This window comes from Ipomoea nil, unplaced genomic scaffold, assembly GCF_001879475.1.
Source record: "Ipomoea nil cultivar Tokyo-kokei standard unplaced genomic scaffold, Asagao_1.1 scaffold2653, whole genome shotgun sequence".
In the NCBI taxonomy this organism is placed as follows: domain Eukaryota; kingdom Viridiplantae; phylum Streptophyta; class Magnoliopsida; order Solanales; family Convolvulaceae; genus Ipomoea; species Ipomoea nil.
In genome coordinates, this window is record NW_017619081.1 from 4,338,834 (window position 1) to 4,365,781 (window position 26,948).

At 34.2% G+C, this 26,948-nt stretch overlaps 2 protein-coding genes across 5 annotated transcripts; one reads left to right on the top strand and one right to left on the bottom strand.

Annotated features, from left to right (window-relative positions):
• The first annotated feature begins 9,421 nt into the window (after positions 1–9,421).
• On the top strand, positions 9,422–13,846 carry LOC109154656 (pentatricopeptide repeat-containing protein At1g63400-like). Of its 4 annotated transcripts, XM_019302390.1 has the most exons (4): positions 9,422–11,514; positions 12,698–12,867; positions 13,003–13,127; positions 13,378–13,846. In XM_019302390.1, the coding sequence occupies exon 1, from the start codon at positions 9,493–9,495 to the stop codon at positions 11,098–11,100; it is 1,608 nt and encodes a 535-aa protein (XP_019157935.1). In that variant the 5' UTR covers positions 9,422–9,492; the 3' UTR covers positions 11,101–11,514; positions 12,698–12,867; positions 13,003–13,127; positions 13,378–13,846. The 4 variants fall into 4 exon arrangements, with proteins under 4 accessions (XP_019157935.1, XP_019157934.1, XP_019157936.1 ...); XM_019302389.1 differs by lacking the exon at positions 12,698–12,867; XM_019302391.1 differs by lacking the exon at positions 12,698–12,867 and having other exon boundaries at positions 13,530–13,846.
• A 708-nt stretch (positions 13,847–14,554) lies between these two features.
• On the bottom strand, positions 14,555–15,093 carry LOC109154759 (uncharacterized mitochondrial protein AtMg00810-like). Its single transcript, XM_019302487.1, has 2 exons — positions 14,944–15,093; positions 14,555–14,854 (listed from the first exon to the last, which is right to left on the bottom strand). The coding sequence occupies exons 1-2, from the start codon at positions 15,091–15,093 to the stop codon at positions 14,555–14,557; spliced, it is 450 nt and encodes a 149-aa protein (XP_019158032.1).
• Positions 15,094–26,948: the final 11,855 nt, after the last annotated feature.

A 26,948-nucleotide genomic window follows, 5' to 3' on the forward strand; every position in this document is an offset into this window, starting at 1 on the left:
ATGGGGTATGGGTGGAGGGATAGGATATGAATAATGTAGTAATCAACTATTTCAGTACAATTTTTGCTACTAGTAATCCTGTGTGTGTGGACCCTTTATTTGATGAGTTTGGGCCCCGTGTGACGACTGACCAGAATGAGGCATTGTTGTGTCCCTATGATGTGGTCGAGGTCAAACTGCTATATTTGCCATGTATCCTGACAAGGCACCGGGACCGGATGGAATGAATCCGGGATTTTATAAGCTTTTTTGGGATATAGTTGGGGAGGATGTGTCTGCTTTTGTTGTTAATTGCTTGAATTTAGGCGAAATTCCGAGTGATTTGAATGCTACCAATATTGTTTTGATCCCGAAGAAGAATGATCCTACAACTGTGGCGGATTTGAGGCCTATTGCCCTGAGCAATGTCTTGTATAGGATTATGGCAAAAATGATTGCCAACAGGTTGAAACCTATGTTGGGGGATCTAATCTCAGAATCCCAGAGTGCCTTCATCCCAGGTAGGCTTATAACGGATAATATACTTGTGGCGGCGGAGGTGGGCCATTTTTTGAATCGTAAACAATGTGGAATGGCTGGGTGGGGAGCGCTTAAACTGGATATGGCGAAAGCCTATGATAGAATGGAGTGGCCATTCTTGAAAAGGATGTTGGAGGTAATGGGTTTTGATGAAAGGTGGATTAAGCTGATAATGACATGTGTTACCACTGTATCATACAGTGTTATGGTGAATGGCGTGAGTGGAGGCCAGGTGCAACCAACAAGGGGTCTCAAACAGGGAGATCCACTTTCGCCTTTCTTATTTATTATTTGTGCTGAAGGTTTATCCATGCTTTTACAGAAGGAGCAGGCAGTAAGTTCTATTCACGGTTGTAGAGTGGCTAGGGGAGCCCCCCCCCCCCCCCCAATATCACACCTCTTTTTTGCTGATGATAGTTTGTTGTTCTTTAAAGCAAATGTCCAGGAAGCTATGGTGGTCAAGCAGTGTTTGGAAAGGTATGGGGAGTTATCTGGTCAGTTGGTAAACTATCATAAGTCTAATATATGTTATAGTAAGAACATTGGGGAACAAATGAGAGAGGAAGTAGCGGACTGTCTGGGCGTGGAACGGGCGAGGAATTTTGGAAAATATCTGGGGCTACCCTCTTTTATAGGGAGAAATAAAAGGGCTGTTTTCTCTTATATAGAAGACAAAATCAGACAAAGAGTTTTCTCGTGGAACAAGAAATTGTTATCACAGGCTGGTAAAGAAGTGCTCTTGAAAAGTGTGGCTCAGTCTATGCCCACATTTTCAATGAGTGTTTTTTTGCTCCCTGAATCAGTTTGCGAGTCAATACAAAGGGCCATGAATAGGTATTGGTGGGGGAAAGGGCCAGACGGAGGAATCCACTGGAAAGCATGGAATAAATTGTGTATCCCTAAAAAGTTTGGTGGATTGGGGTTTAAAGATCTGAGGAATTTTAATCTTGCGATGTTGGGTAAACAGGCATGGCGTTTCTTAACAAATCCGGGATCTCTGGCAGCACGAGTGTATAAAGCAAGATATTACCCTAAAACTTCTTTTGTTGATGCAACGGTGGGAAATAATCCCAGTTTTGTTGGCGAAGTATTATGGCTGCTCATGAGTTTGTTATTGCCCACGTCCGCAGGAGAATTGGAAATGGCCAGGAAACTTTGATATGGGGTCATCCGTGGTTGCAGGATAATCCTAGTCCACTTGTTCAAACAGTGATGCCTGAACCATTAAGGGATGCAGTTGTGGCAGGTTTAATAGATCAGCAAACAAAAACATGGGACCCTCATATTTTAACAGATCTATTTGAACCTGAGGATGTGGATCGTATTTTGAAAATACCTGTGAGCCCAGACTATAAAGACACATGGTATTGGCATAATGACTCAAATGGTTGCTACACTGTAAAAGATGCTTATAGGCGTCTAATGGGGGAGTTTAGTCACACTTTGGGGGAGTTTAATAGATGGATTACATTGTGGAAGTTGAAAGTCCCACCCAAATAGAAAACTTTTATATGGAGAGCGGTGTGTGATATACTCCCAACCACAACAAATTTGATTATGAAGAGGGTAGAGGTGAACCCAACATGCATGTTGTGTGGTCTTACAAATGAGAATGTTATGCATTCATTAGTTTTATGTGATTATTCTAGAGACGTATGGAATATTTCAGGGTTGCCTATTATGAATATTTTTTCTACGTCTTTCCCGGAGTGGCTTATGACTGTTATGGATATGCTCACAGGCGAACAGGTCAGACGCGTTGTGGGGGTCCTCTATTTTTTATGGATGGCCAGAAACGAGGCGGTCTGGGAACATGCGGTACGGAGGCCGGAGGTGGTGTGGCGCTGTGTAGCGGTGGGGGAGGCGAGCTACACGGCACTCCATTCTCGTCCAGCGGCGACACTGGCCGGCGGGGTGCAGGCAGTGGCAGCCGGGCGGTCGACATGCCACGTCGATGCCGGATACGATCCGAGAACTGGAAATGCAACCTATGGGGCTGTCTTAATCGGTCCGAATGATTTGTTCAAAGCAGCGGCAAACGGAAGGCTCCCGGGGTGTTTAACCCCTCTTATGGCAGAAGCACTAGCATGCAAGGAAGCCTTGTCTTGGCTTAAAGACCGAAACGAGAACGAGGTGGATATTCTTACAGATTGTCTTGTCTTAAGGAATGCGGTTCATGCAGTTACTACACCGAACTTATCTTATGTTGGAATTGTGGTGGAGCAGTGCAGGACAGCTATTAGTAGTTTCGTTCACTGTTCGCTTAGTTTTATTCCGAGAACTTTAAATTTACATGCGCATACTCTTGCTAGTTTAGCCTATGATCAGGAACATTCTATGTACTGGGATTTAATCCCTCCTGACTCTATCATTCAATTTCTGAATTAATATACTAGTACGCCATATTTCAAAAAAAAAAAATGTTCATTAAGTCTTAATTATTACTGACTATCGTATTTTATTAATGATATTTATTGTTGGTAATAATATTATGTTTGGATATATTTCAATACTAGACCATTTTATATCCATGTCATAGATTTTAGGTTGTGCAAGCTGGGCTACCGCACAGGGCCCCCAATTTTAGAGGGGCCCCAAATTTTAGAGGTCCAATATTTAATATTACCTAACTAGTTTAGAAATAAAGATTAAAAGTTTTAAAATAAACTTAAAAGGTTCCATGAAGAGATGGCAAGAATGTTTATTTATTGTATTTTTACTTGGAGGTCAAAGGTTCAAAACTTACATGTATTGATTTTAAAAATTGTAATTTTGATAGGGTCACATTTATTTACAAGAACAGGGCCACACAAACTTAAAATACGGCCCTGGACTCATTAGGGTTTATGGGTCTAATTGGAGTGATTAAGTGCTATAATTATAGTTTTGGTCCTATTTATGAGCCATTAAAGATTTGAGGATTATAGTTGTTATTTTGGCGTTTAAGAATTATAACTATTGTTTAAGTTGATTACGTTTTTTAATCTATCAATAGTTTTCAGGGCCTTAATAATAATAATAAGTCTTTAAGTTTATGGCAAAAGTAATATAGTTGGTAGGGAAAATGACACTTTTTACCCCTGAGTTATATACCTATAGCATTTTTTCCCCCTCAATTATTTAGGTAAGCACATTAGCCCCCTCAATTATTCTAAAAGTGGTGCTTTTTCCCCCCCTGATATATTAAATTGACATTTATACCCTTAAAGTAAACATTTTATTTATTTTACTACTCCAACAAATTATTGCGTATACGTAGGGATGACCACGGTTCGGTTTGAATTGAACCGGATACTAAAGCAATCGAATTAATAGTTTACGGTTATAATTCAGATCTAGAACCCAATATTTAAATGTCAATTTATTAAACTTATGTATCAAAAAAATTGAATCTTGAACCGTGAACCGGCGGTTCCGGATCTGATTCGCGATTTTGAACCGTCTTTATTTTAAAATTGTATTTTTTATTTTAAAATTGTCTAAATTCAACAATAAATGTATTTTATTTTTTCAGTTCGGAACATGAACCGTCCGTTCCGGTTCACGATTTTAACAAACTCTGAATATCGAATTTCGATTCTAAATTGTAATTGGAATATTTCGGTTTGATTGCTATAGTGTTTGTTTAGTTTGAACCAAATTATGGTCATAATTTGTTGGAGAAAAAAAATAAATTAAATATTTAGTTTAAGGGTAAATATGTCCAATTAACATTTCAGGGGGAAAAACAACCACTTCAATCATTTAGGGGGAAAAAATGCTATAGGTATATAACTCAGGGGGAAAAAGTGCCATTTTCCCTAGTTGGTATATTGACTTTGAAATGGTAATTTGGTTATTACCTTAATTTTAGTCTCCCTAAAAGACATTATATTCTTGGTTAATTATTATGTGGTAATATGAGATTGGCATTCGGTATCCCCTTAATTATAGTTTTACCTTTTTATTACAGTTAATAAATGACATTATTAATTACTGTTATTAAATTTAGGGGCTAATCTCATTTATTACCTTTCATAATAATAATTATTGCTTGGTAATCTATTATGTTTGAAAAGATTACCTATTTGGTGGTTATTGTTACGTACCATTGGACGTTGCATTAAGGTTACTAACGGTGAAGATGGGAGAGTTTTAGCACTATGGGAGATGCGATTTGCATCATTATGGTAAGTCATTAAGTTTTATCATTATTTTTGGTAATTAGTGCTACAGTTATAGTTTGATTGCTATATTTTGAAATTGCCACATTTTATTTCTTTATTTAAGAAAAATAGAAACATTAAGAAGGTGTATTACCATATTTTGGTTGTTATTATTAAATGCTAATGGTGATTACAAGGTTACTTATTACCATTAATACTTTAATGATAGCATTATTATGATTTTATTTATGAATCTTGAACTGTTTTTAATTGTGTTAATGTGGCAATGTTTCAGATAATTTTTTTTTTTAAAAGGCAACTGACTATTGTCATTACTGTACATTTATTCCATAATTCATTTAGTCTTTGAATTATGATTAATGTTTCTGCCCATATTTAGTTAAGTATGAATAAATGAATATTTGGTGTATTTTAATACTCTTTAGATTGTTTTGTGCATTTGATTACATTAAGTGCATAATATTGAGTTTAATTATGCAATTAGGTTTTGTGAGAATTTTGAATTAAAATGATAGCATATCCTTTTGCTTGATATTGTTATAATTTTTGAATTCAGATATTTCTCATAAATTTGATCTTTATGCATTAAAATATTTTGTCATGGGCTTACAGTTTAAAATTCAAAGTATATCCATTACATCATTATTCAAAATGCTGGGTCCCTTTTGGTTTGAACTCATTAGTGTTTGAATATTAAGTTTATACTTTGAAATCTCATATTGTAAATTTGTAATACCCCACTTTTCTTAACACTAAACCACAGTTACTTAACTTTCAAAGATAAACTTAACGAGATTAAATCTATAAATAAAACATCCGACAAGGGTGTTATCGTCACAGTCACTACCCACAGTGACTGCACATGCTACAAAAAGAGAATATAACTGGAGTCAAGCTCTTATTGAGGTGCTACATAATGTATATCCAGGTGTGTATGTTTCCAATGTATATATTAATGGATGCCCTCTGTAAGGAGGGGAAGTTGGAAAGTGCAGAAACTATTATTCAGATCATGATTCAAAGGAAGATTTATACTGATGTCATCACATACAACACTCTTATTGAGGGGTATTGTTTGCAAGGACGGATGGATGAAGCGAGGAAAGCTTTTGGTTGGGTGGTAGAAAGTGGCCTCCAACCTAATGTTAGAACCTATTAACATATTAATTAATGGATACTGTAAAATAAAAGAAATGGATGAGGCCATTCATCTGTTTTGTGAAATGACTTAACAAGGGTTTCATCCTGATGTTATTACGTATACCACAATGTTGCATGGAAAATGAAAATTCAAAAGAAAGGAAAAGGAAAAACAGAAAAGGAAGGAATAGAATGGAAAAAGAGGTTAAAAAAAGGAAAGTTTAGAAAGCTGGAATGGTGATGGTGCCTTGGCTCATCGCTCTAGGTGGGGCACAAAAGGGTTTTCCCGAGAAAATACAAAGCTCTGTACGGGCTTGACTTGCCTTTACCTAGAGGGTGGGTTCCTTTGTTTTTATTGCCCTTGGCTCTAGTATAAAGGGTTCCTCTGATTTAAAACACAGTACGCTATGCAGGGGGGCTTTCTTTAGCCTTGGGGGTAGTTCCCATTGCTTAGGTTGAGGACAAAATGGGCTCTCCGGCAAAATGTAGTTCGCTACACGGGGATGCCTATCATTATTGGCCTAAGGGTGGGGGTAAGGGATCAAAAGTGGATCTCTATAGGACTTTGCCATTTTGAAGTGTGGGATGGACCATTGTGGGAAGAGTTGAAGGATCGGGGGTAATGTAATTGCTTGACTAACAGATTTGGAGGGTGGCAACTACCTATAGTGACTTGCATATGTGAGATCCGAGGTCAATGGTGAAAAGCATGGAGCACTGGTTTAGACTAGGTCTCACCTCTTGGATGACTTAATTGGGGGCTACGACATTGTGGGTGGAGCATAGTGACGCTATGGCAATGGAGTAACATGGGTTGATGCATGCTAGGGCCGGTTGTGAGACTATGTGGAGCAGCTAAGGTGGAAGCAATAGCCATAGAAAGTTGATTTTTTGACCATTTGATTGTATAGTCAAATAACTTAGATTGGTAGTTCTAAAACTCTAGATCACTTTTGGATCTAGAGTCTTGCATGACATTCTTTTGGTGTGAAATAAATGATACTTTTCCTTTTAAAAAAAATAATAAGTACTTCAAAGTATATCAATGCAATATTATATAGGAGATTTTCTTGCATAGGTAATTGAATGTTGACTTTGTTTAAAGTATATAAATGCAAATAAATGTTTGCAACTTTGTAATAACGCTAGTCTAAATATTGATATTTGGTAGTGGTAGTTTTTCCCTACATGTTTCTTGTGTTGTGAGATGTATGTCATAGATTATCATGTGAAAGTATTAAACAAAATATTAATATTTATTATATTTCTATAAAATACTTAGTAAATAAATATATAACATATTTTGTAGTATAATTTTGATATTTAATTACAAGATAATGTAAAAAGAAGACAATGGACAATGTAGTGAATATAATTAATTAATGAATTTGAATTGAAGGTAAGAAATCTTTGAATTGTAGAAAATAAATATTTTTTTTTGAAGGTTGTAGAAAATAAATATAATATAACTAATGAAATTATATCTCTTTTTAAATTGTTTATAATGAATACATTTTTTTTTTAATAATGACATTATAGACATCTAATTCTAAATTAATTAAATGCATATGTATTTTTTTTTGTAGCTACCAATTTATTTAATTTAATAAGAGTAATAAAGTGGCGTACATACTTTTCATCAACAACATTAAAGTCATTAATTTTTTTAATTTACATTCGTTGTTGAGATAAATTGTTTTGGAAGTTTGTCAGTGAAAATTGCTACAATTGCTGTCAATAGATGATGATAATAAATAATTCAAAATATATTGTTACAATAGATATCGTTATAATGATATAATAAAAATTAACTTACAGATTTTTTTTAGAAGCTTTCATACATGGATAAAATTCTAAGAATGATGTGTAAACTTGTTCAATTTGAGCTAGTGAGATGTAACATTGTCAATTATTTAGAAAGTTGTCTTATCATTTTAGAGTCCAGGTGTAATTGTATTTCTGATCAACAACTTTGTAATTAGGTCGCGCATGTCTGGCAATGACGTAAGAACAATTTTGTCCGATAAAAAAATAATATTTAATATTTGTAAAGTAATGTACAATTGTACCGTTATAAAAAGACATACAAAAAAATATTAATACCATAATGAGCTAAATCATTTCAATAATACAAAATGCATAATTGAAATATTGAGTTTTGTTCTAAATAATCAAACGAAGATTAATTAAACGAAAAAAAAAAATTTAACCTAAATTTGTTTGTTTGTTTTTTTTTAATGCAAGAAAATGATTTTTAAAGTTCATGATTTATAATATTTGATGCTCAACTTTACTTTGAATATTTTGTATTTAGTCGGGTTAATTATTTGACCAAAGTCTATGTTAAATTTTATATTGTACTTAGTTTTTTAATACTCCTGTATATTTTAACATATTCGTAGTATATATTTAACAATTATGCCAACTCTGATTGGGATGAGGTTCAAACCTAAGACCTCTCTTATAGAAACTAATGAGTAAGTTAAGAATAATAAATAGTTAACGTAATATTCCGTTACTAAAGTTTATACTAACGAAATCCAGGATTATTTAATGGAAGAAAATAATATAATAGATGGTAAATAAGGGAGAATCATAAAAAAAAAATACTAAAATTAAAATAATATGAACCAATCATTTCAAGAAACAATTACACTTACATTTTTTTGTTCCAGTTAAAAGCCTAATATTATTGGCTCTTATTATATTTGTATGTAGATATAAATTCAAATATTTTTAAAATATTATAATAAATTCATTCCGTGCACGTGTGAAAATACTAGTTAGATATTAAGAACAAAATCAATAAAGCTCCTTTACTCAAAGTCGGGGTCCGTTTACTAATAGAAAACTGTTCTCTGTTTTCTATTTTCTAATTTTTCAATTTTCATTCTCTGTTTTCTCTTGAAAACTTGTTTACTAACCGAAAACTGTTCTCTATTTTCTGTTTTTTAATTTTTCAGTTTTCACATAAAATTTAGTTTAGATAATATTAATATTTTTTGAGCTAATATTTAAAATATTTTTTGGATATATTCATTTGAATGGCATGTATATGAATATATAACTTTTACTTTAAATTCTAATATATGTGAGATTTCAATATCCGATATCTGAACCGAACTTGTATTACGATGTAACATAATTAAAAAATATTCGAACTAATAATCTATTGAGTTTAATCAAAATCTAAAACATTATATAGAGTTTAATTTTTAATTTTGATAATGTAAATAATGTCTAACTTTAAAGTGTAAGCAAATAAGTTATGTTTAAATAAGTAAAGTAAGTAGAAAAGATAGAAGATAATGATAAGTAAAATAAGATAATAATGAATGTAATCATATTAATGTTATTATAGTGACATGTAACTAAATAGAAGATAAATGGTAGATGATAGATGATAGATGATAGATGATTATGTTTTCTATTTAGAAAACAGTTTTTAAGAGTATTCTAATTTTTCACAAACTTTTAGAAATTATTTTCAGTTTTCAAAATAAAAAATTGTACTTAGTAAACTTGTTTTTGTTTTCTATTTTCCAGTCTCAACAAATTTCCAGTCTTAACTTTCTGAGTTTCTTCTTCTTCTTCTTCTCTGTTGGATGGAAACAATTTTCTTTCTTTACTCAAAGCCCTAACTTTCATTTCATTTTCATTCTTGAAAATGAAAACAAAGAGAAATGCTTTGTCTTGGTTCTTCACTAACCTGAGTTGGAGGAGAGTAAGAACAGCAAGCTCTACTCCCATTTCGCCCAATTTTGCGGCGGAAACAGAGGCAGGTACGGTTTCTTCAAATCATAATAACTCAGTTTCTTCGAATCAATCCAAATTCAAAAAAAGCTCTAATGATTTAGACGATGCCCTAAAGTTATTCCGTCAAATGGCTCATACCAGGCCCTTGCCCTCTGTTATTCAGTTCAACAAACTGCTTTGTAGAATTCTGAAATTGAAGCATTATTCCGTAGTTGTTTCCCTCTTTCAAGAAATGCGCATTAAGGGCATCCCCATCGATGTGTATACCATTAGCATTCTGATGGATGTGTACTGTCGCTCAAGTCGAGTAGATTGCGGGTTTTGTGTACTTGGTGTGGTCTTCAAGTGTGGATTTGAGTTTGGTGTGGTCACATTCAACACTCTGATTAATGGCCTCGTTCTGGATAATAACATTGCGGAGGCTGTAGGGCTATTCAAGAAGTTGGTGAGGGAAAATGTGTGCAAAGTTGATCAAATTACTTATGGTATTCTTGTAAATGGGCTTTGCAAGGCAGGTCATACACAAATTGCTCTTGATTTACTTGTAGTAATGCAAAAGGAGGGACCTAAGCCTAATACTATATCCTATAACACTGTAATTGCTTCTCTATGCAAAGACAGAATGGTTGATCAGGCTCTTGGCCTTCTCTCTGAGATGATTGAGGGAGGAGTTCCCCCGAATATCATCACATACACTTCTCTGATTCAAGGCCTTTGCAATTTTAGCCGATGGAAAGGGGTTACCAAGTTAATGAATGAGATGGTTCTACATAATGTATATCCAAATGTGTATGTTTTCAATGTATTAATGGATGCCCTCTGTAAGGAGGGGAAGTTGGAAAGTGCAGAAACTATTATTCAGATCATGATTCAAAGGAAGATTTATCCTGATGTCATCACATACAACACTCTTATTGAGGGGTACTGTTTGCAAGGACGGATGGATGAAGCGAGGAAAGCTTTTGGTCGGGTGGTAGAAAGTGGCCTTCAACCTAATGTTAGAACCTATAGCATATTAATTAATGGATACTTTAAAATAAGAGAAATGGATGAGGCCATGCATCTGTTTTGTGAAATTCCTCAAAAAGGGTTTCATCCTGATGTTATTACTTATACCACAATGTTGAAGGGGTTATTTCTGGTGGGTAGAAGTTCTGCTGCACGCGATGTATTCAATGACCTCATCTCTACAGGGCAACACCTAGATGTGGTTACATACAATGTAATGATATATGGGCTTTGTCGAGAAGGATTTTTAGATGAAGCCTTAGAGTTGTTAAGGAAAATGGAGAAGAATGACTGCTTACCAGATACTGTGACTTATAATGCTATTTTGCAAGAATTTGTTAGACAGGAAAAATGTCACGAGGCAAATCTACTTTTGGGTGAAATGGTTGGTAAGGGTATTTCTCCAAATGAGCACACATTGGTCTTCATAAACGACTTACTTGCACTTAACAGTGGAGATGAGACAGTACTAAAGGTGATGCAGAAATTTGCAGCAAATTGTGTAAAGTAACTACATATTTGGAATGTTTTAGCTTCTCTGCTTGTTCATGGATTGCTACTTTTGGAGGAATGTTTTCAGAGATTTCACTCCCAGTTCATTTAGCACTGTACCTCATAGATTCCACAAGTTTGGGTCTCAGCATCTATGCTTTTAACAACATAATAGTTCTTGATGTTAAAAGAGTATGATGAAGTAAAAAATAATTTAATTACATGAGAAGGAAGAGGTGCTCTGCAGATAAGGAGCTTTGGTGCATCTTTGCTGATTTGATGTAGGGAGCTCTGTTATGTAAAAATTTAGAAGTGTCTCATAGACTAGCTAAAGGCAGAGGGACATAATGTTTCTTGGAACCCCAGTGGGGTTATTTGGACAAACATTTTCTTATTATATTTGTGCAGCTAAGTCACCGTGATTGATGGACTGGTAAATCTTTTGTACCCTGCAACAGAACCACTCCATTTAAGAACAATGACATACTGATATCTTCAGTTATTTTATATCGTTCTTTTCTTTGCTTAGTATACGGAATTCCATTGTTGTCACACTGCATATATTTCCCTTTCACTTAATGTGATGCATGATGATCCATTGTCTTATATTATAGTAAAAATAATATACCATCCTGTAGGAAGTAGCAGTAGCTTTCAGATATTTAGTTGTGGGAAAGTAAGGTTCAAATGGCATTCTCTGCAGGTCAAAATAATCCCCTTAAGTTAGTAGTTGAGAAAGCAGTATCTTTCATAAAAGGTTTGTGTTCCATCTTCTTGTTCAAATGTGTGCATATTTCTTGAGTCAAGTCTGTTAGTTGCAATAGTACATTAGTGAAATATTCTGTTGTGTTTAACTAAAGTGTTTTGAATATTTTTTCCAGCCTTTTCAAGAATACAGTAGTCAAATTTTATAATCTACTATTTCTTCTTAAATAAAATGTTTCATTAGTTTTTTCTTTTCTGAAAATTTTATAGTCAAGTCTGTTAGTTGCAATAGTACATTAGTGAAAATGTTTCATTACTTTTCCAGCCTTTTCAAGAATACAGGACATTTCTTTGACATTTCCATTTCATCATTCTTGTATTTTGTCATCCTCAACTGCTGCATTTTGTTTTCTTGAGGTTCATTGCAAGTATTATTTGCTTAAGCACTCTTAATCTACAGTTAAAAAACGCCAAGTAGGCAGCTAGGGCTCTGCGTTAATGATAGTCTATTTCTTTTAATGATTTTAAAGGATTGGAAATATTCATCCACCGTCATTTTAAAGCTTCAGCTAAATCATCATCATTTTGAAAATAAATTGTTAGTACATGTACACTAATGTTGATTTGCTCTCAATGTTATGTATAATTGTATATATTATACTGGCAATTTTTCCCCTTTCATTTCCTTTTGTCGGGAAAATAGTATCCCTGCAAACTGGGAGGAGCTGCAGTGTTACTTTGATCCTAAAAAACCAGTGTAAAATTCTTCAAAGATGTATATGTGTATACATATTGCCATTTCTTAAGTTTTCCTTCTGCTGCCTGCTGTTGATTGGGGAATCGTGGGCATGGCCAAAAGGCATGTCTTGTTTCATAAAATTACTATTCTGCACAAAAATCTCCTTTTGCAGTTTCATCGAAGTCACTTTTGCGAAGACCAATAGCCGGCTCCCAACTTCCAAGTGCCATTTTGTCCCTTAGAAAAGCGATTGTCAGACAGTTGGTCATGTATTGAAGCAGCTACTTTCAAAGTTCGAGGAGAGAACTATTTTCGATAAGCAATTGCACCCATCTTATTAATGTAATCATGTGTGAGAATTTTGGTTGTCTGTGTGTATAAGAATCTGCATCCATCTGCTCCCTAGTAATATCATTTATGCCTGCCTGTCTTGCTTTGCAATTCCATTTTTTCCCATTTATCTATATTCTGTTGCAGGCATAAAAAGATGGATTTTGCTCCAAAAAACGCAGCATATTACCCCTTTGGTGATGATGTATTTTTATATCTCAGCTTGTGGAACTTCTGGGAGGCTTCCACCTATAATTGACGTGAATCTTAAGGTATCACTTATTTCATACACTGCCCTTCTTTATTTGTAAGTTTGTTCTCTCAACACTACGATGAGCTGTGAAGATTAATGACACCAGTCTTTTTATAAATTTAATATTAATGACAATAACATGGCAAAGATGATCTATTTCCTTCAGATATTTTAAGGAATGCTATGCTAATGCTTTCTGATACTCCAAAAACTTTAATCTACATAACTGCCACCCGTGATAATGCTAATTTGGTTTCTGGTTTGTCTAGGAAGGGATTTCTTAGATAGGCTAAAGCTTTGCATCTTGGATTTTGGGCTCACAATTCAGACAAGCTTTTATGTTCATTCTTTGCAATTGAAACCAATGCTTCTGCCATTCTTGCTGATCAAAGCTTCTGCTGTTGTGAATGAAATGAAGCAGGGTAACAAGTCTGAAGAATTGCCAGAGCAGATGTTATGTTCTGTGAGACAATGAAATTGATTACTGAAATTATTAGTAGCTATGTGGTCTATTAGTCTACTCTTCAGCCCAACTAGAATCTGCGTAGTTCTAGGTCTCGGTTGTCATGTTTTCTGAAGTGCAACCCAAGACCTGGTGTCATTTTGAGGTACCTTGGAATACGATAAACAACTTTCAAGTGACATTCAATGTATGATAAACTCTTTTTATGGCTGGGGAGTAACATTTGTACCCCTTTTGAGTACTAGAATACCCACCTAGTGAAGATGCACTTATGAGATTTGGGGACATGCTTTGTTTTTTTTTTTGTTTTGTTTTTTTTTTTTTTTGTTCATAGATATGGACAAAAGAAATACATCTGAAGAGTTTGGGGTCATGGTTTGTTCTTTTGTGATCATTTCCAGAAATTTTGAGTGGCAATTATAAAGAAAAAACTAAGAGATGCAGGAATGCTTGTATTAACAGAGTTCATGGTGTTTTGAACCTTATAAGTGACTAGGCATATAGTTTATGAGGTGAGTGACAATAGATACAACATAATTTGAAAATATGATGCATCGAGAGACTTCAAGGAGGTGCTTATTTTTTCTTTCAACGATGAGGTTTGAAGTCTATGTTGATTATTCACAATACATCGTACAAGAGAATATACAAGACATAAAGAAGAGTTCTAACACATCTCAACAGGGTTGAGGAGTAGCCCCCTTCCAAGCACAAGGTTGAGGAGCAGCAACATTGAGCTTGCTACGAAGAAAGGTAAAACGTGAGCCCGAGAGAGGCTTAGTAAAAATATTAGCTAACTAATCTTAGGTCAAAATAAAATGAATCTGCAACTCCTTTTTAGCTACCTTGTCACGAACAAAGTGGTAGTCAATTTCAACGTGCTTGATCCGTGCATGAAATACCAAATTATCACACTGGGTAGTCAATTTCAACGTGCTTGGTCCGAGCATGAAATACCGGATTACCACACAGGTACGTAACGCCTAGGTTATCACACCAAAGCCTGCGCGGAGAGGCAGGAGCCATACCTCAGTGAACAACGAGACCAACCACGTAACCTCAGCAGAAAAATCAGCCAATGCCTTGTACTCAGCCTCAGTCGAAGAGCGGGCAACAGTACGCTGTTTCCGACACACCCACGAAACCAAATTCTGGCCTAAGAACATCGCCAAGCCACTAGTAGATTTCCTGTCAACCGGATCACCGGCCCAATCGGAATCTGAAAAAGCATGAATGGCAACAGAAGTAGACTTACAAAAACACAGACCAAGATGAATAGTCCCCTGAATATAACGCATAACCCGCTTAAGCATAGCCCAGTGCTTAGTAGTCGGCGCATGCATATGCTGGCATAGTGACATAACCTATTCACCACAAACGAAAGATCAGGCCTCGTAATAGTAAGATACTGTAGAGCCCCTGCAAGACTCCGATACGGTGTGGGATCAGCATAGGGAATCGGATCATCACGACCTACACGAGTCAAAGAAACCAACGTGGCAAGTGCCTTGCAATCCACCATACCTGCGCGTTTCAAAATGTCCCTCATGTACCGCTGGTGCGATAAAACCAGAGCATTTGGAATATGAACCGTCTCAATACCAAGAAAGAGGCACATCCATATCACGGATCTTGAACTTAGCACCCATTTTAGACACAAGAGCATACACATGAGCTGAGTCAGACCCCATAACCAGGATATCATCCACGTAGACCCGTATATACAACTGAACAGACTCACAAGTATAAATAAATAAATAACGACACAACCATTTTGACAAGTAATTCAATCAACTCTTGGTCCTCACTATCACAAATCCTAAGCCCATAGTAATTAGTTTAAGATAATAAGGTGATTGTGTTGCTATTTGTACCACCTTAGGGTGTAAATAATCTTAAAATTCTAAAAAGGTAACAAAATCAACAATTTTATAGATGATGAAAATAGCAATTTGAGTGTAAATATGGCTATTTACACCATCCTAGTCAAATCAAATTTAATTACACAAAAAAATAAGGATTGAAATTAGAGTTTCAAAAAAAATATTGAAATTAGAAATATTATTTTTATAAATTTAAATTAAATAATTAAATTTAAAAATTAAAACATAAAAAAAATTGAAGAAGAAGAAGAAGAAGAAGAAGAAGAAGAAGAAGAAGGGGTTATTTGTGTTTATGTTTTTGTTTTTTTTTTTTGTTTTTTTTTAAATGTTTTTATTTTTAAATTTTTAAATAATTATTTAATTTGAATTTATCAAGATAATATTTCTAATTTAATATTTTTTTTTGAAAACTCTAATTCTAATATTTAAATCTATACTATATATAAAAACGAAATAATGAACTTTAACTTCCCGCCCAATTCCTAAAAAATCTCGCTTTTTAATAAAATATATTGTTTTCTACTTTCCTATTTGTACTATAATTCTATGTTAAAATTCATATTCTAATATTATAAAATAGTGTAATACAATTCCTATTAGAATATATTGTTTTTACTTTCCTATTCGTACTATAATTCTACATTAAAAGAACATGAACCACAGAGGCTAGACCTTTGCTTACTGCGCACAAGAAGCCCCCCTCACTCTCTATGACTCGTTGAGCTTTCCAGACTAAAATTCCTATTCGTAATACAATACAATTCCTAATTGAAAAATTATAAAAATACTCCGTATAAGATAATAATAGTATAACTCAGGCTCGCGTCGCCGCCCAGTGCAGAGAAGCTTCGTTGCTCACTTGTTCTCCTCCACCTCTCCGGTCCGGTTCCCGGGTTGGGCTCTCCTCCATCTCTCCGGTCCGGTTCCCGGGTTGGTTTCGACTCCATCTCTCCGGTCCGGTTCCCGGGTTGGTTTCGACACTCAGGTAATAAAGCTTCTGTCTTTAGTTAAATTTTGTTCTTTTATGTTAGTTTTTAGGGTTTCTAAAAAAATCATGTTTTTAATGGCTTGATTGATCTGGAACCTAGATTCTTATTATTCGTTAACATTTTTTGTAATCTTTTTGGATTATTTTGAAGATATGATGTCTAAAAATTTCTCGTGAGTATCAATTATTCTGATATACTAAGCAAAATTTATTTGGTGACAGAAAATTTTCAATTTAGATTTGGAAGTGGATTGATTTGGTGACCAATCGTTATGTTGTGCATCCGTGTGCAACATGCATGATGCATACGGATGCAAAAACGACGTCGTTTTGATTAAAAACGCGCGTCCCACTTAAAAAAAAATTAAAAATTCAGTTTCGATTCCCCTCAACAGTATTATGTTGTTCATTCATTCTGGATTTTTAGTTCATAGACTCTGGATTTTTAGTTCATAGATTCTGGATTTTTAGTTCATTGATTCTGGATTTTTAGTTCGTTGATTCTGGATTTTTAGTTCATTGATTCTAGATTTTTAGTTCATTGATTCTGGATTTTTAGTTCGTTGATTCTGGATTTTTAGTTCATTGATTCTGGATATTTAGATGGAAATCGAGATTGACTTTTTTTTCCATTCATACTGGATATTTTTAGTTCATTCATTCTGAATTTTTAGTTCATTGATTCTGGATTTTTAGTTCATTGATTCTGGATTTTTAGTTCATTGATTCTGGATATATAGTTCAAATTATGCACAACATAATGCTGTTGCCGGGAATCGAACCTGATTTTTTTTTTTTTTTTTTTTTTTTTTTAAGTGGGACGGGCTTTTTTAGTCAGAACGACGTCGTATTTGCATCCGTATGCACCATGCATGGTGCACACGGATGCAAAACATAATTTTCCTTTGGTGACAACAAATGAACACAAGGAGGTAAACTAGTCTTGGTTGTCCAAACAAAATCATCCATTTTAACTTCTCGCTCAAAACAGTCCTATACTATTTTTTATCAATTTTTTTAATCGTTCTTTCTGATCAACATTTTTTCTTCTGTTACATTGAATGAGTTGTAAAATACCGTCAGATAGAATTGGTTACTATATGATGTGAAAATTCTTCCAAAATAGGTCGTTGACCTAATTTTGAAACCAAATAAGCAAGCTGGTTGAGCTGAGATTTGGAAGGGAGGCTGTCATACAAGCTTTGAAGTTCTTTGATGGCAATGAAGGCTTCCCATATTTTTTGGGGGTTGATCACCATTCAAATTTGATTAGCAATTAATATACATTTTTCACTTCTGTAACTCTTATTATTTTAGACCCACATTCATAAGTTGCACCAGAGCTGTGGGATTGGTTGGGAGACGAGGTGCATCATACACATTATTGTTTTTTCCATTTTATAATTACATTTCAAAAAAAAAAAAAATTAAAATAGTGTAATATAATATATTGTTTATTACTTTCCTATTCGTACTACAATTCTATATTAAAATTCCTATTCATAATACAATATAACAATATTAAAATTATCATGTAACTATATTAGATTGAAAATGTTATAGAGTATAAAATATTGTAAAAACATTTTACATGTCGATCATTATAAATTAGAAGGCATGATAACATTTTTTTTTTTGTAAATAAAATAATAAAATTATTCCGTCACTACTCCAATTCAACAATATTATTCTTATTTTTAATCGTACTACAGTCTATCTATATTATTATTAAAAACAAAAGTCTCCTTCCTTGCATTCCCGTCCAATTAATAGAAAAGGAAAAAAATTACTAATTAATAATACTAATCTATACTATTAATAAAAACAAAGTCCTCAATTTTAACTTCTCACGCAAAACATTTCTATACTATTAAGGTTTGCGTAACATTGTAAAATAGGGTAATATAATTCATAATAGAATATATTATTTCCTCCATTTTAACTTCCCGTCTAAAAGACTCCTATACTATTAGGTTTGCATAAAATTGTAAAATATGGTAATACAATTCCTATACGTACTGCAATTGTATATTAAAATATGGTAATACAATTCCTATTACAATTTTTTTTTTTTTATACTTCCCTATCCCTAACACAATTCTAGATTACGATAATTGACTTGGAATAAATAATCTCACAGAAATTAAGCTAATTGGAAAATGAAATTAATGTTAATACTTGATTACAAATTAAAAATGATCTCAAATTGACTCAAATGAGAAAAAGAAATACTCATATCGCCCAAAAAAATAGTATAGATAAATTGAAAAATGCATCTGTTATTAATAATTGACTGAAAATATTAAAAAAATAATATGTTAGTAATAATTAACTAATTGATATGTAGTAACTAACAAAATAATAATAATTGACTGAGATTAAAAATGACACGGAAATTAGGTCAATTAAAAAAAGGAAATGAATATTAATAATTGACTGAAAATTAAAAATGATCCCCGATTAACTATTTCGAATAAGAAACCAATTAACTATAGTATATGTATTATATGAGATACATATGGATCTGAGCTCATTGATTTCCCGGAGAAAATAGTTATGCAATGGGCATGCTATTTTGAGAACACTTTGCACAGAGAAGATTGATACTACGTTATTGCTTGACTATGTTAATTATATGTCAATTGAAAAAGGAAATACATATTAATAATTGACTAAAAATTAAAAATTATCCCGATTAACTATTTCGAAAAAGAAGCGACTTAACAATAGTATAGGTAAATTGAAAAAGGAATTTATTATTAATAATTGACTGGAAATATTAAAAAATAATCTGTTATTAATAATTAATTAATTTATATGTATTAAAAAAAATTGATTGAAATTAAAAAATGATTTGAAAATTAGGCTAATTGAAAAGGGAAATGAATATTACTATTTGACTCAAAATTCTAAATGTTCCCCGACTAACTATTTCGAAAAGGAAACGTATTAACTATAGTATATGTATTATATGGGATACATATGGATCCGAGCTCATTGATTTTCCAGATAAAATAGTCATGACATGGGCAAAGTATTTTGAAAATACTTTGCACAGAGAAGATTGTTACTACGTTATTGAATGACTATGTTAATTATATGGCAATTGAAAAAAGGAAATGAATAATAATAATTGACTGAAAATTAAAAATGATCATTGAACTATTTCAAAAAGGAAACAGATTAACTATAGTATAGGTAAATTGGAAAATATATCTGTTATTAATAATTGACTGGAAATATAACCCGCAATTATATTAATAATTATAGTATAAACTAATTGATATGTATTAAATAAATTTTTTTAAATAAATAAAAACATTTGACTGAGAATAAAAATGGAACGAAAATTAGGCCAATTGAAAATGAAAATAAATATTAATAATTGGCGCAAAATTAAAAATAATCCCAGGATATAACTCACTGAATATAAAACGATCACAAACTCACTGATTTTCTACCATTATATAGTTTTGATTTTTCTCTGCTATTTCTCAACTTTTTCTTTATTGTTAGTCATGTAGTCAAATTTTACTGCATGTGATCTATCTCCAGGACAATGAAAAGTTCTATAAGGCTCTGGTTATTTGTCCAGGAAATGTCAATGCACAATCGTCAACCACAAAACACTGATTTCATGACTCTAAGGTAAATATTGCATTTTTACATTTTTTAAACAGTATTGTATTTTAGTGATATTAGATTAATATCAATTAATATTAATATTTATGTTGTATGTTGTATGTTAAACAGTCATACTTCAATATACATCACATAATGAATTTGTTCTCCATAAAATATAATTACAAAAAAAAAAAAAATTTGTTACTCACAGAATATAAAATTTATATTATTTATTTATTAATATTAGAGTAATACTATAGTTTAGACTCATACTATAATTTAAACTCATACTCATATTATATTGGTTGAATATTTTATTTTAGAACACTGAATTTATGCTTTATGTTGTATTTTAGTCATACTTCAATACTGAAATTGCACCGTGATACTTTAAAAATAAAAGCAATGTGTTTTTACTCGTTAATTAAGTTATGCACCAGTTTCGTTAATTAATTAGACTTGTTTAAGCAAGTGTAAATAATAACCTCAGAAAGCATAAAGTAAATTAAAAACACAAAGAAATTGTTACGCAGTTCGGAGCTCCTTCTCCTACGTCTGCGGGGCAACCCACGTCTACCCAATCCACTATAGATGTTCACCAAAAGGAGTATTACAAGAGGTAAATGAAGATGACCTCCAGCCTTTACCACTACCACTCTTTCTAACACCTATCCAGGACTGACACACGAACACCCGAACAATCTTCACAAAATACTTCAGCAGTACCACGTACTGATCATGTAGTACAGATTAAATATTCTTAAGAATTAAATAATAAACCACATTAACAATAATAGCTTTGAAAATCAGTATAGCTCTCGTAAATGATAATCTCAAATTGGCAATGTCTTCTTTCGAACAGCACCTTTTTATAGCACATAATGAGCTTCCTTTGTGATCCTTGAATGTAGTCCTTTTCCTTGCTTTTCCTTGTTCGAATAAACCACAGCCACATACTTTTATTTCTTTGAAACCTTCATACGTAGACTTCATTCTCCAAGGCATGCCATCCACACATTTAAATATCACATGGTCCAAAATAGAATTAACACTAATAACTCTAATTAAATTCTTTAATTAAAAACTAATAAAGCTACTACTAAATAAAATAGCCAATAAGTTTAATGTGTAAATAATTTTACACTTACAATCTCCCCCTTTGGCATTTTATTTGGTAAAACTTGAGTATCAAATACTTTGGGCAAGAATCAATTAAATTTTATTAATAGCACTTAGTATAGGTACTGAACAAGACACAAGGATATAATAACGAAAAAGAAAAACCTTAATTCCTTTTTGGACCATTTGTGAATAGTGTACCTGATTAGAATTCTTCAAGCCTTGGATCACAACCAGTAGAATTGAATACACAGCAGACCACATCATAATTCAACTTGTTCATGTGAGTAGTAGCGTAAAAGAAACATCCATTCAAAACATCCATTCAAATTGTTAAGAGCACCAAAGAACCTACTACTCCCCCTAACAAATATAGTCCTATTATTTCCATAATTAGGGATGGCAACGGGGTGGGGCGGGGGCGGGGAGTATACTCCCCGTCCCCGTCCCCGACGGGGAATTGAAAATATTCCCCATCCCCGTCCCCACGGGAAATTAGGCGGGGACGGGAATTCCCCATTCCCCGTCAACTATTAATCAAAATGTTAAACAATTGTAATTTTTAATAAAAAATAAATAAAATCTAAGTTCTAGTTTCAAAAATTAAAGTACCAAGTCAACAAAGTATATATATATATATATATATATATATATATATATATAGTATACTGTAGCTCATTACAGTGTTACAGTGTTATATATATAGCTCATTACAGTGTTAATGCACTGTACAGTATATATACTATATATATATATATATATATATATATATATATATATATATATATATATAAAATTATTCGGGGACAGGGCGGAGGGAATCACACGTATTCCCCGTCCCCGTCCCTGTTTCCCGAAAATTTTTCACATTCCCGTCTTTGTCGGGGCGGGGATCGGGGATCCCCGTCGGGGACGGGGCACATTGCCATCCCTATCCATAATGTCGGAAACTTCCAAAAACATACCATACTCCCCCTTACTCCAAAAACTCTCCCTTTTTGCCAAATAAATGACAAAGGAAGGTGAACATCATAAAAGTGGATTACCGTGCAGACGGGGTGCCCGAGTCTGAGTCGTCGTTAGTATCATCAGTTTCATTGGTAGTAGCGCCAGTATCAGTCTTCATATTTACTTGCTGGGTTACACCCATGTATAATAATTTTTTTTTCATATCCAATCTTGCATCATACTGATCAGTATCAAATATCATATAACAAGAAGATAAAGCCTCATAAGCAATCCCATCCAAAATATTCCTCATAAATAATCTCATCAAGTAGATAATCCAGAAGAATCCAAATAAGGTGATGATTATAGAATGAGACCCCAGAGATTATGATGAGCCAAAAAAAAAAAAAACGATAACCCAACGAGATAATCCAAAAACTGATAGAGTCCAGTAAGAGAATCCATATATTTCCAAGAAAACCAATATAACCGAAAATACCCAATAAATACCCAAATGGAATTTGTTCATAAGAGATTAAGAAGAACTCCCCCTCAAAATGTACATCATGATTGTTTCCTTTGACCAAAAATTTCACATTAGCTTGAAGCTGTAATTGGGACTCCATAATAAGTTATTTGCTTTGTTTGAACCTGCAGAAGATTTAAAAACAACGAGAGCCCTAGAGCCATGCACACGCAACTTGCAAACAACTCAGCAAAACACATGAGAAAGAAAAAAATCAGGAATTTTCAATTTTCAATTCGAGTCAAACAGATTAGCAAATAAAACAGTAAGCACATTCATGTAAAGCAAGCCAAAGATTCAAAATAAATCAAATTCAGACATAGACACATATATACCAAATTTAGGCACAGATTCAGACCAGATATCACGAAAAACACACACATAAACAATTTAGGCACAGATAGCGCGGGAAACACATAAAAAAATACGGTCATGACCGGACCAAACAAAACACAAGCACATAAACATAAAGTAACACAAGAGAATAAACACATTAATCAAATTGCACCAAACTAAACGAACAAAAAGGAACACTTTAATCCATGCAAATTAAACGAGCACTTTAAAGAGTAACCCAGGCAAATTAAACGTAAAAAGGACATGTAGTGAACATACAGAAACAGCTAATAACAAAACATAAAAAGTAACCCAGGCAAATTAAACGAACACTTTAAAGATAAAAATTAAACGAACAAGTAAAGAGAACGAATCCAGAATGATCAAATGTACCTGATGTGTGAATAAATTCAGAGATACACAAATATAGGAGTTGGAATGGATAATTCATGTTCAATTTTAAAGCCACTCACATAAAATAAAAGACAAAATTCATCTTAGGCACATTTAAAAAAACAGAGGAAAAAAAAATATAAATGGCAAACGAAGACTGCGAAAGAAGATTGCCAGTAAAAAATTGTAACTCATTAGGATTCTCAAACTCAGGTATTGAGGTAATACCAATTAAAGGAGGAGAGTTAGAGTGTGTACCAACTTCCTGAGTGTTTGAAGCTTTCAAAGTACTGAGGAATTGTTCTTCGTTAAAGTCTTCTTCCTTCGTTAGTTTTGCGGGGCCCCTTTGATTTTGAGCCGGATGGAACTGGTATAGTTGGTGATTCAGTTAGGGCTCGTGACCGAGTGAGTCTGGGTGAAAGAGTGGAACCCCTCCTTTGATGCTTACGGTCAGATTGAGTTTCCACATCATCTAAATGAGACACCTTCCTCTTTTCTGCAGTACCTAAAACAGACAGTTTCTCCTTTCCCTTTTGGGAAGTTTTAGACAGAGATACAGTGATAATGGGAACCGAGTCTTGGTTAGGTGAAACAGAAATGTGCGCATGTTCAGACTGAGTTTTAGAAGCAGAAATAGTAATGGGGATTGAAAAGGCCGAACAAGACACGGATAGAACATAATCAGAGAAATGCTGGGCAATATTGCAAATAGCAAAGGTAGAAGGCAAGGAATTCACCAAATCAGACAAAGCTACTAAATTTTCAGTACTTCTAGGTAAATTGTGAGTTAAAGGATCATATGGATCACCAGGTAAAGGCAGATTCTGTACGCCAAAATTATCATGAGATACGGTAGACACAAATTGATCAGGCAAAGAAACACAAAAAACAATTTGTCTAGAGGAAGATAGATACGACACAGTGTCTAAAGAAGCAGAAGAGACGGGAAATACCATATTGTGAGAAGATGCGAGAGACACAGGTTCGGGTAGAGGAGAAACCGGAGCAGCGGCTGTCACAGGTGGGATTGTCCAGGGTGTAGCGGTGATGTGCCGAGCCAGTGCAAGCATTTGTCTATGTTCTTTGGCTGTGAGCCCTTCAAGGAGAAACACATCCGATTTGATAGTGGCAAGAACCCTATCCGTAGCTTCAGGGGATAAGGGAGAATCGACATCAATTATCTTGCGAAAAAGAGTTGCCCTTTCGGATTGAGATACGAAGGAGAAAAAGATTTTCCATTTGAGAAGCTTTAGGGAATAACAATGGTGGAAGATGACGGGTTGGAAAGGATGATGGTGATGATCTCGGCTTAGTGGAGACAAAGTAATAAATGTGTGATGTGATGTTTCCCTTGAAAAGACGTGTGGATTTGATGGCTACAACACATAGATGTGAATATTAATAGGTAGGTAGTTGAGTGTAAGAAGGAGAAGATGTTGGTGTTTGACTTGAATGGGTCTTCTAGGAGTAACATGAAACGTGAAAAAAAAGAAGCTTATAAGAGAGAACAAAACGGCCAATTAAGTTCGAAGGTTATGTCAACAACAGTTTTGTCCCTGCAAGACATACTTACGTAACACAAAAAATAAACTGTTAGATCACAAAAAAATTTAAAAAAAAAATACCTGCTTGAGGGAATTAGACAGTAAGAGTGCCTACGCCAGTCACCTGACCTTTGACACCGTCACCAAAGGTAACTTCACCTTTACTGGTATTTACGTTGTTCAGGAATTTGACATTTCCTGTCATGTGACGGGAACACCCGCTGTCAAAATACCATTTCACTTCTCTTCCTGCACTTTTAGAATGAAACGAAACAAACGATATATAATCAGTCTTTTTAACCCAAATTTGTTTTGTGAAAGGTTGTATGTTCTTGTGCCTGAACTTCTCGATTCTTTGATCCTTGTAGAAATAGTAGCATTCAGGTCTGGTATGACCGCGTAACCTGCAATAGTGGCAAACAGGATTATATAGTTTATAATGCATCTTATTTGCGCTTACTTTACCATAGGGGCGTTTCATAGTGCTAGATTCAGGGATGTCGTCTAGATCAGGTCCGGATGCTTTGACAAATATAGTCTTATCTTTGGAGTTAATTCCAGTGAAGCCCAAACCAAATTTTGCAGAAGACTTTCTGCTAGAATCAAGAATCTTATCAAGTGTTGAAGTGGTATCCATCATTTGGATTTGTCGTTTGTAGGTGCTGAGCTCCTGTTTCAAGGTCTGTACTTCTTGCTGGAGTTTTTCTTCTCGGCCAGCGCTTCTTTAAGCAATACATTCCTATCAGCTACTTGATTTTGATATACTTTATTTGCATTGGTTACAATATCTATTTCACTAGCTAGTTTGCAGTTCATTTTTCTTAATGCTTCCCATTTGGGGTACAATTTGTTAAACTCAGCTTCAAAAGATAAAGTATTTAGTTCCACATCTTCTGCAGAGACATATTCACCACCTTCTGAGTCTTCAACGGGTTCTGAACTACCAATAACTCGTGCCGTAAATGCAACAAAATTACCCGAGATTTCTTCGACATCCGATCCAGTTGGTTCAACGTCAGGCTCGTCATCACTCCAGGTAATAGCTGACATAGATTTTTTGCGTCGAAGATAGGTGGCACACTCAGCTTGTACTTGTCCAAAGCCCTCGCACTCATAACACTTGATTCCTTTATTGTTGGACTTTTCTTTGGACTGTCCTGGACGTGAGACAGACCGTTTGAAGTTTGACGCCCCTGTCCTAGGCGCAGTTTTGAACGACGTTGCTCCCTTTTGTGAATTCCTGTTGCGTGTGTTATTTCTGTTTGAGTCCACTCAGTCTCAGGCTTAGCTATTTCTGTTTCGTCAGTGCTGGAACTGGGCTTGGTGGGATGTGTCCAACCTGCCACCACAGACCGCCACACAGCTTCACCTTGAGCTTTTAGATGCGTACGGGTGCGAGCCTTCCAATATGCGTAGTTGTCGCCGGTCAACTGGGGAATGACTTTAGTACGATCCATTCTGTAACACTTAACACCCCGTGAGATCAAACAAATAAGCAATAAACAGATAAATAAAAATAGCCGCTGAAGAAATGAATTCAAGATGCACGGATTCGCCTGATCGATAGACTAATAGATTAAGTCTACAGGCTCTGATACCAATTGAAATTGCACCGTGATACTTGAAAAATAAAAGCAATGTGTTTTTACTCGTTAATTAAGTTATGCACCAGTTTCGTTAATTAATTAGACTTGTTTAAGCAAGTGTAAATAATAACCGCAGAAAGCATAAAGTAAATTAAAAACACAAAGAAATTGTTACGCAGTTCGGAGCTCCTTCTCCTACGTCTGTGGGGCAACCCACGTCTGCCCAATCCACTATAGATGTTCACCAAAAGGAGTATTACAAGAGGTAAATGAAGATGTCCTCCAGCCTTTACCACTACCACTCTTTTTAACACCTATCCAGGACTGACACACGAACACCCGAACAATCTTCACAAAATACTTCAGCAGTACCACGTACTGATCATGTAGTACAGATTAAATATTCTTAAGAATTAAATATAAACCACAT

Bases quoted from the DNA above. Each gene is read 5' to 3' on its own strand.
- LOC109154656 (XM_019302390.1), top strand. From the start codon at position 9,493: ATGAAAACAAAGAGAAATGCTTTGTCTTGGTTCTTCACTAACCTGAGT.
- LOC109154759 (XM_019302487.1), bottom strand. From the start codon at position 15,093: ATGGTGGATTGCAAGGCACTTGCCACGTTGGTTTCTTTGACTCGTGTA. The intron at 14,855-14,943 runs GTGAATAGGTTA...CGTTATATTCAG, and splicing joins GGCCTGATCTTTCGTTTGTG to GGGACTATTCATCTTGGTCT.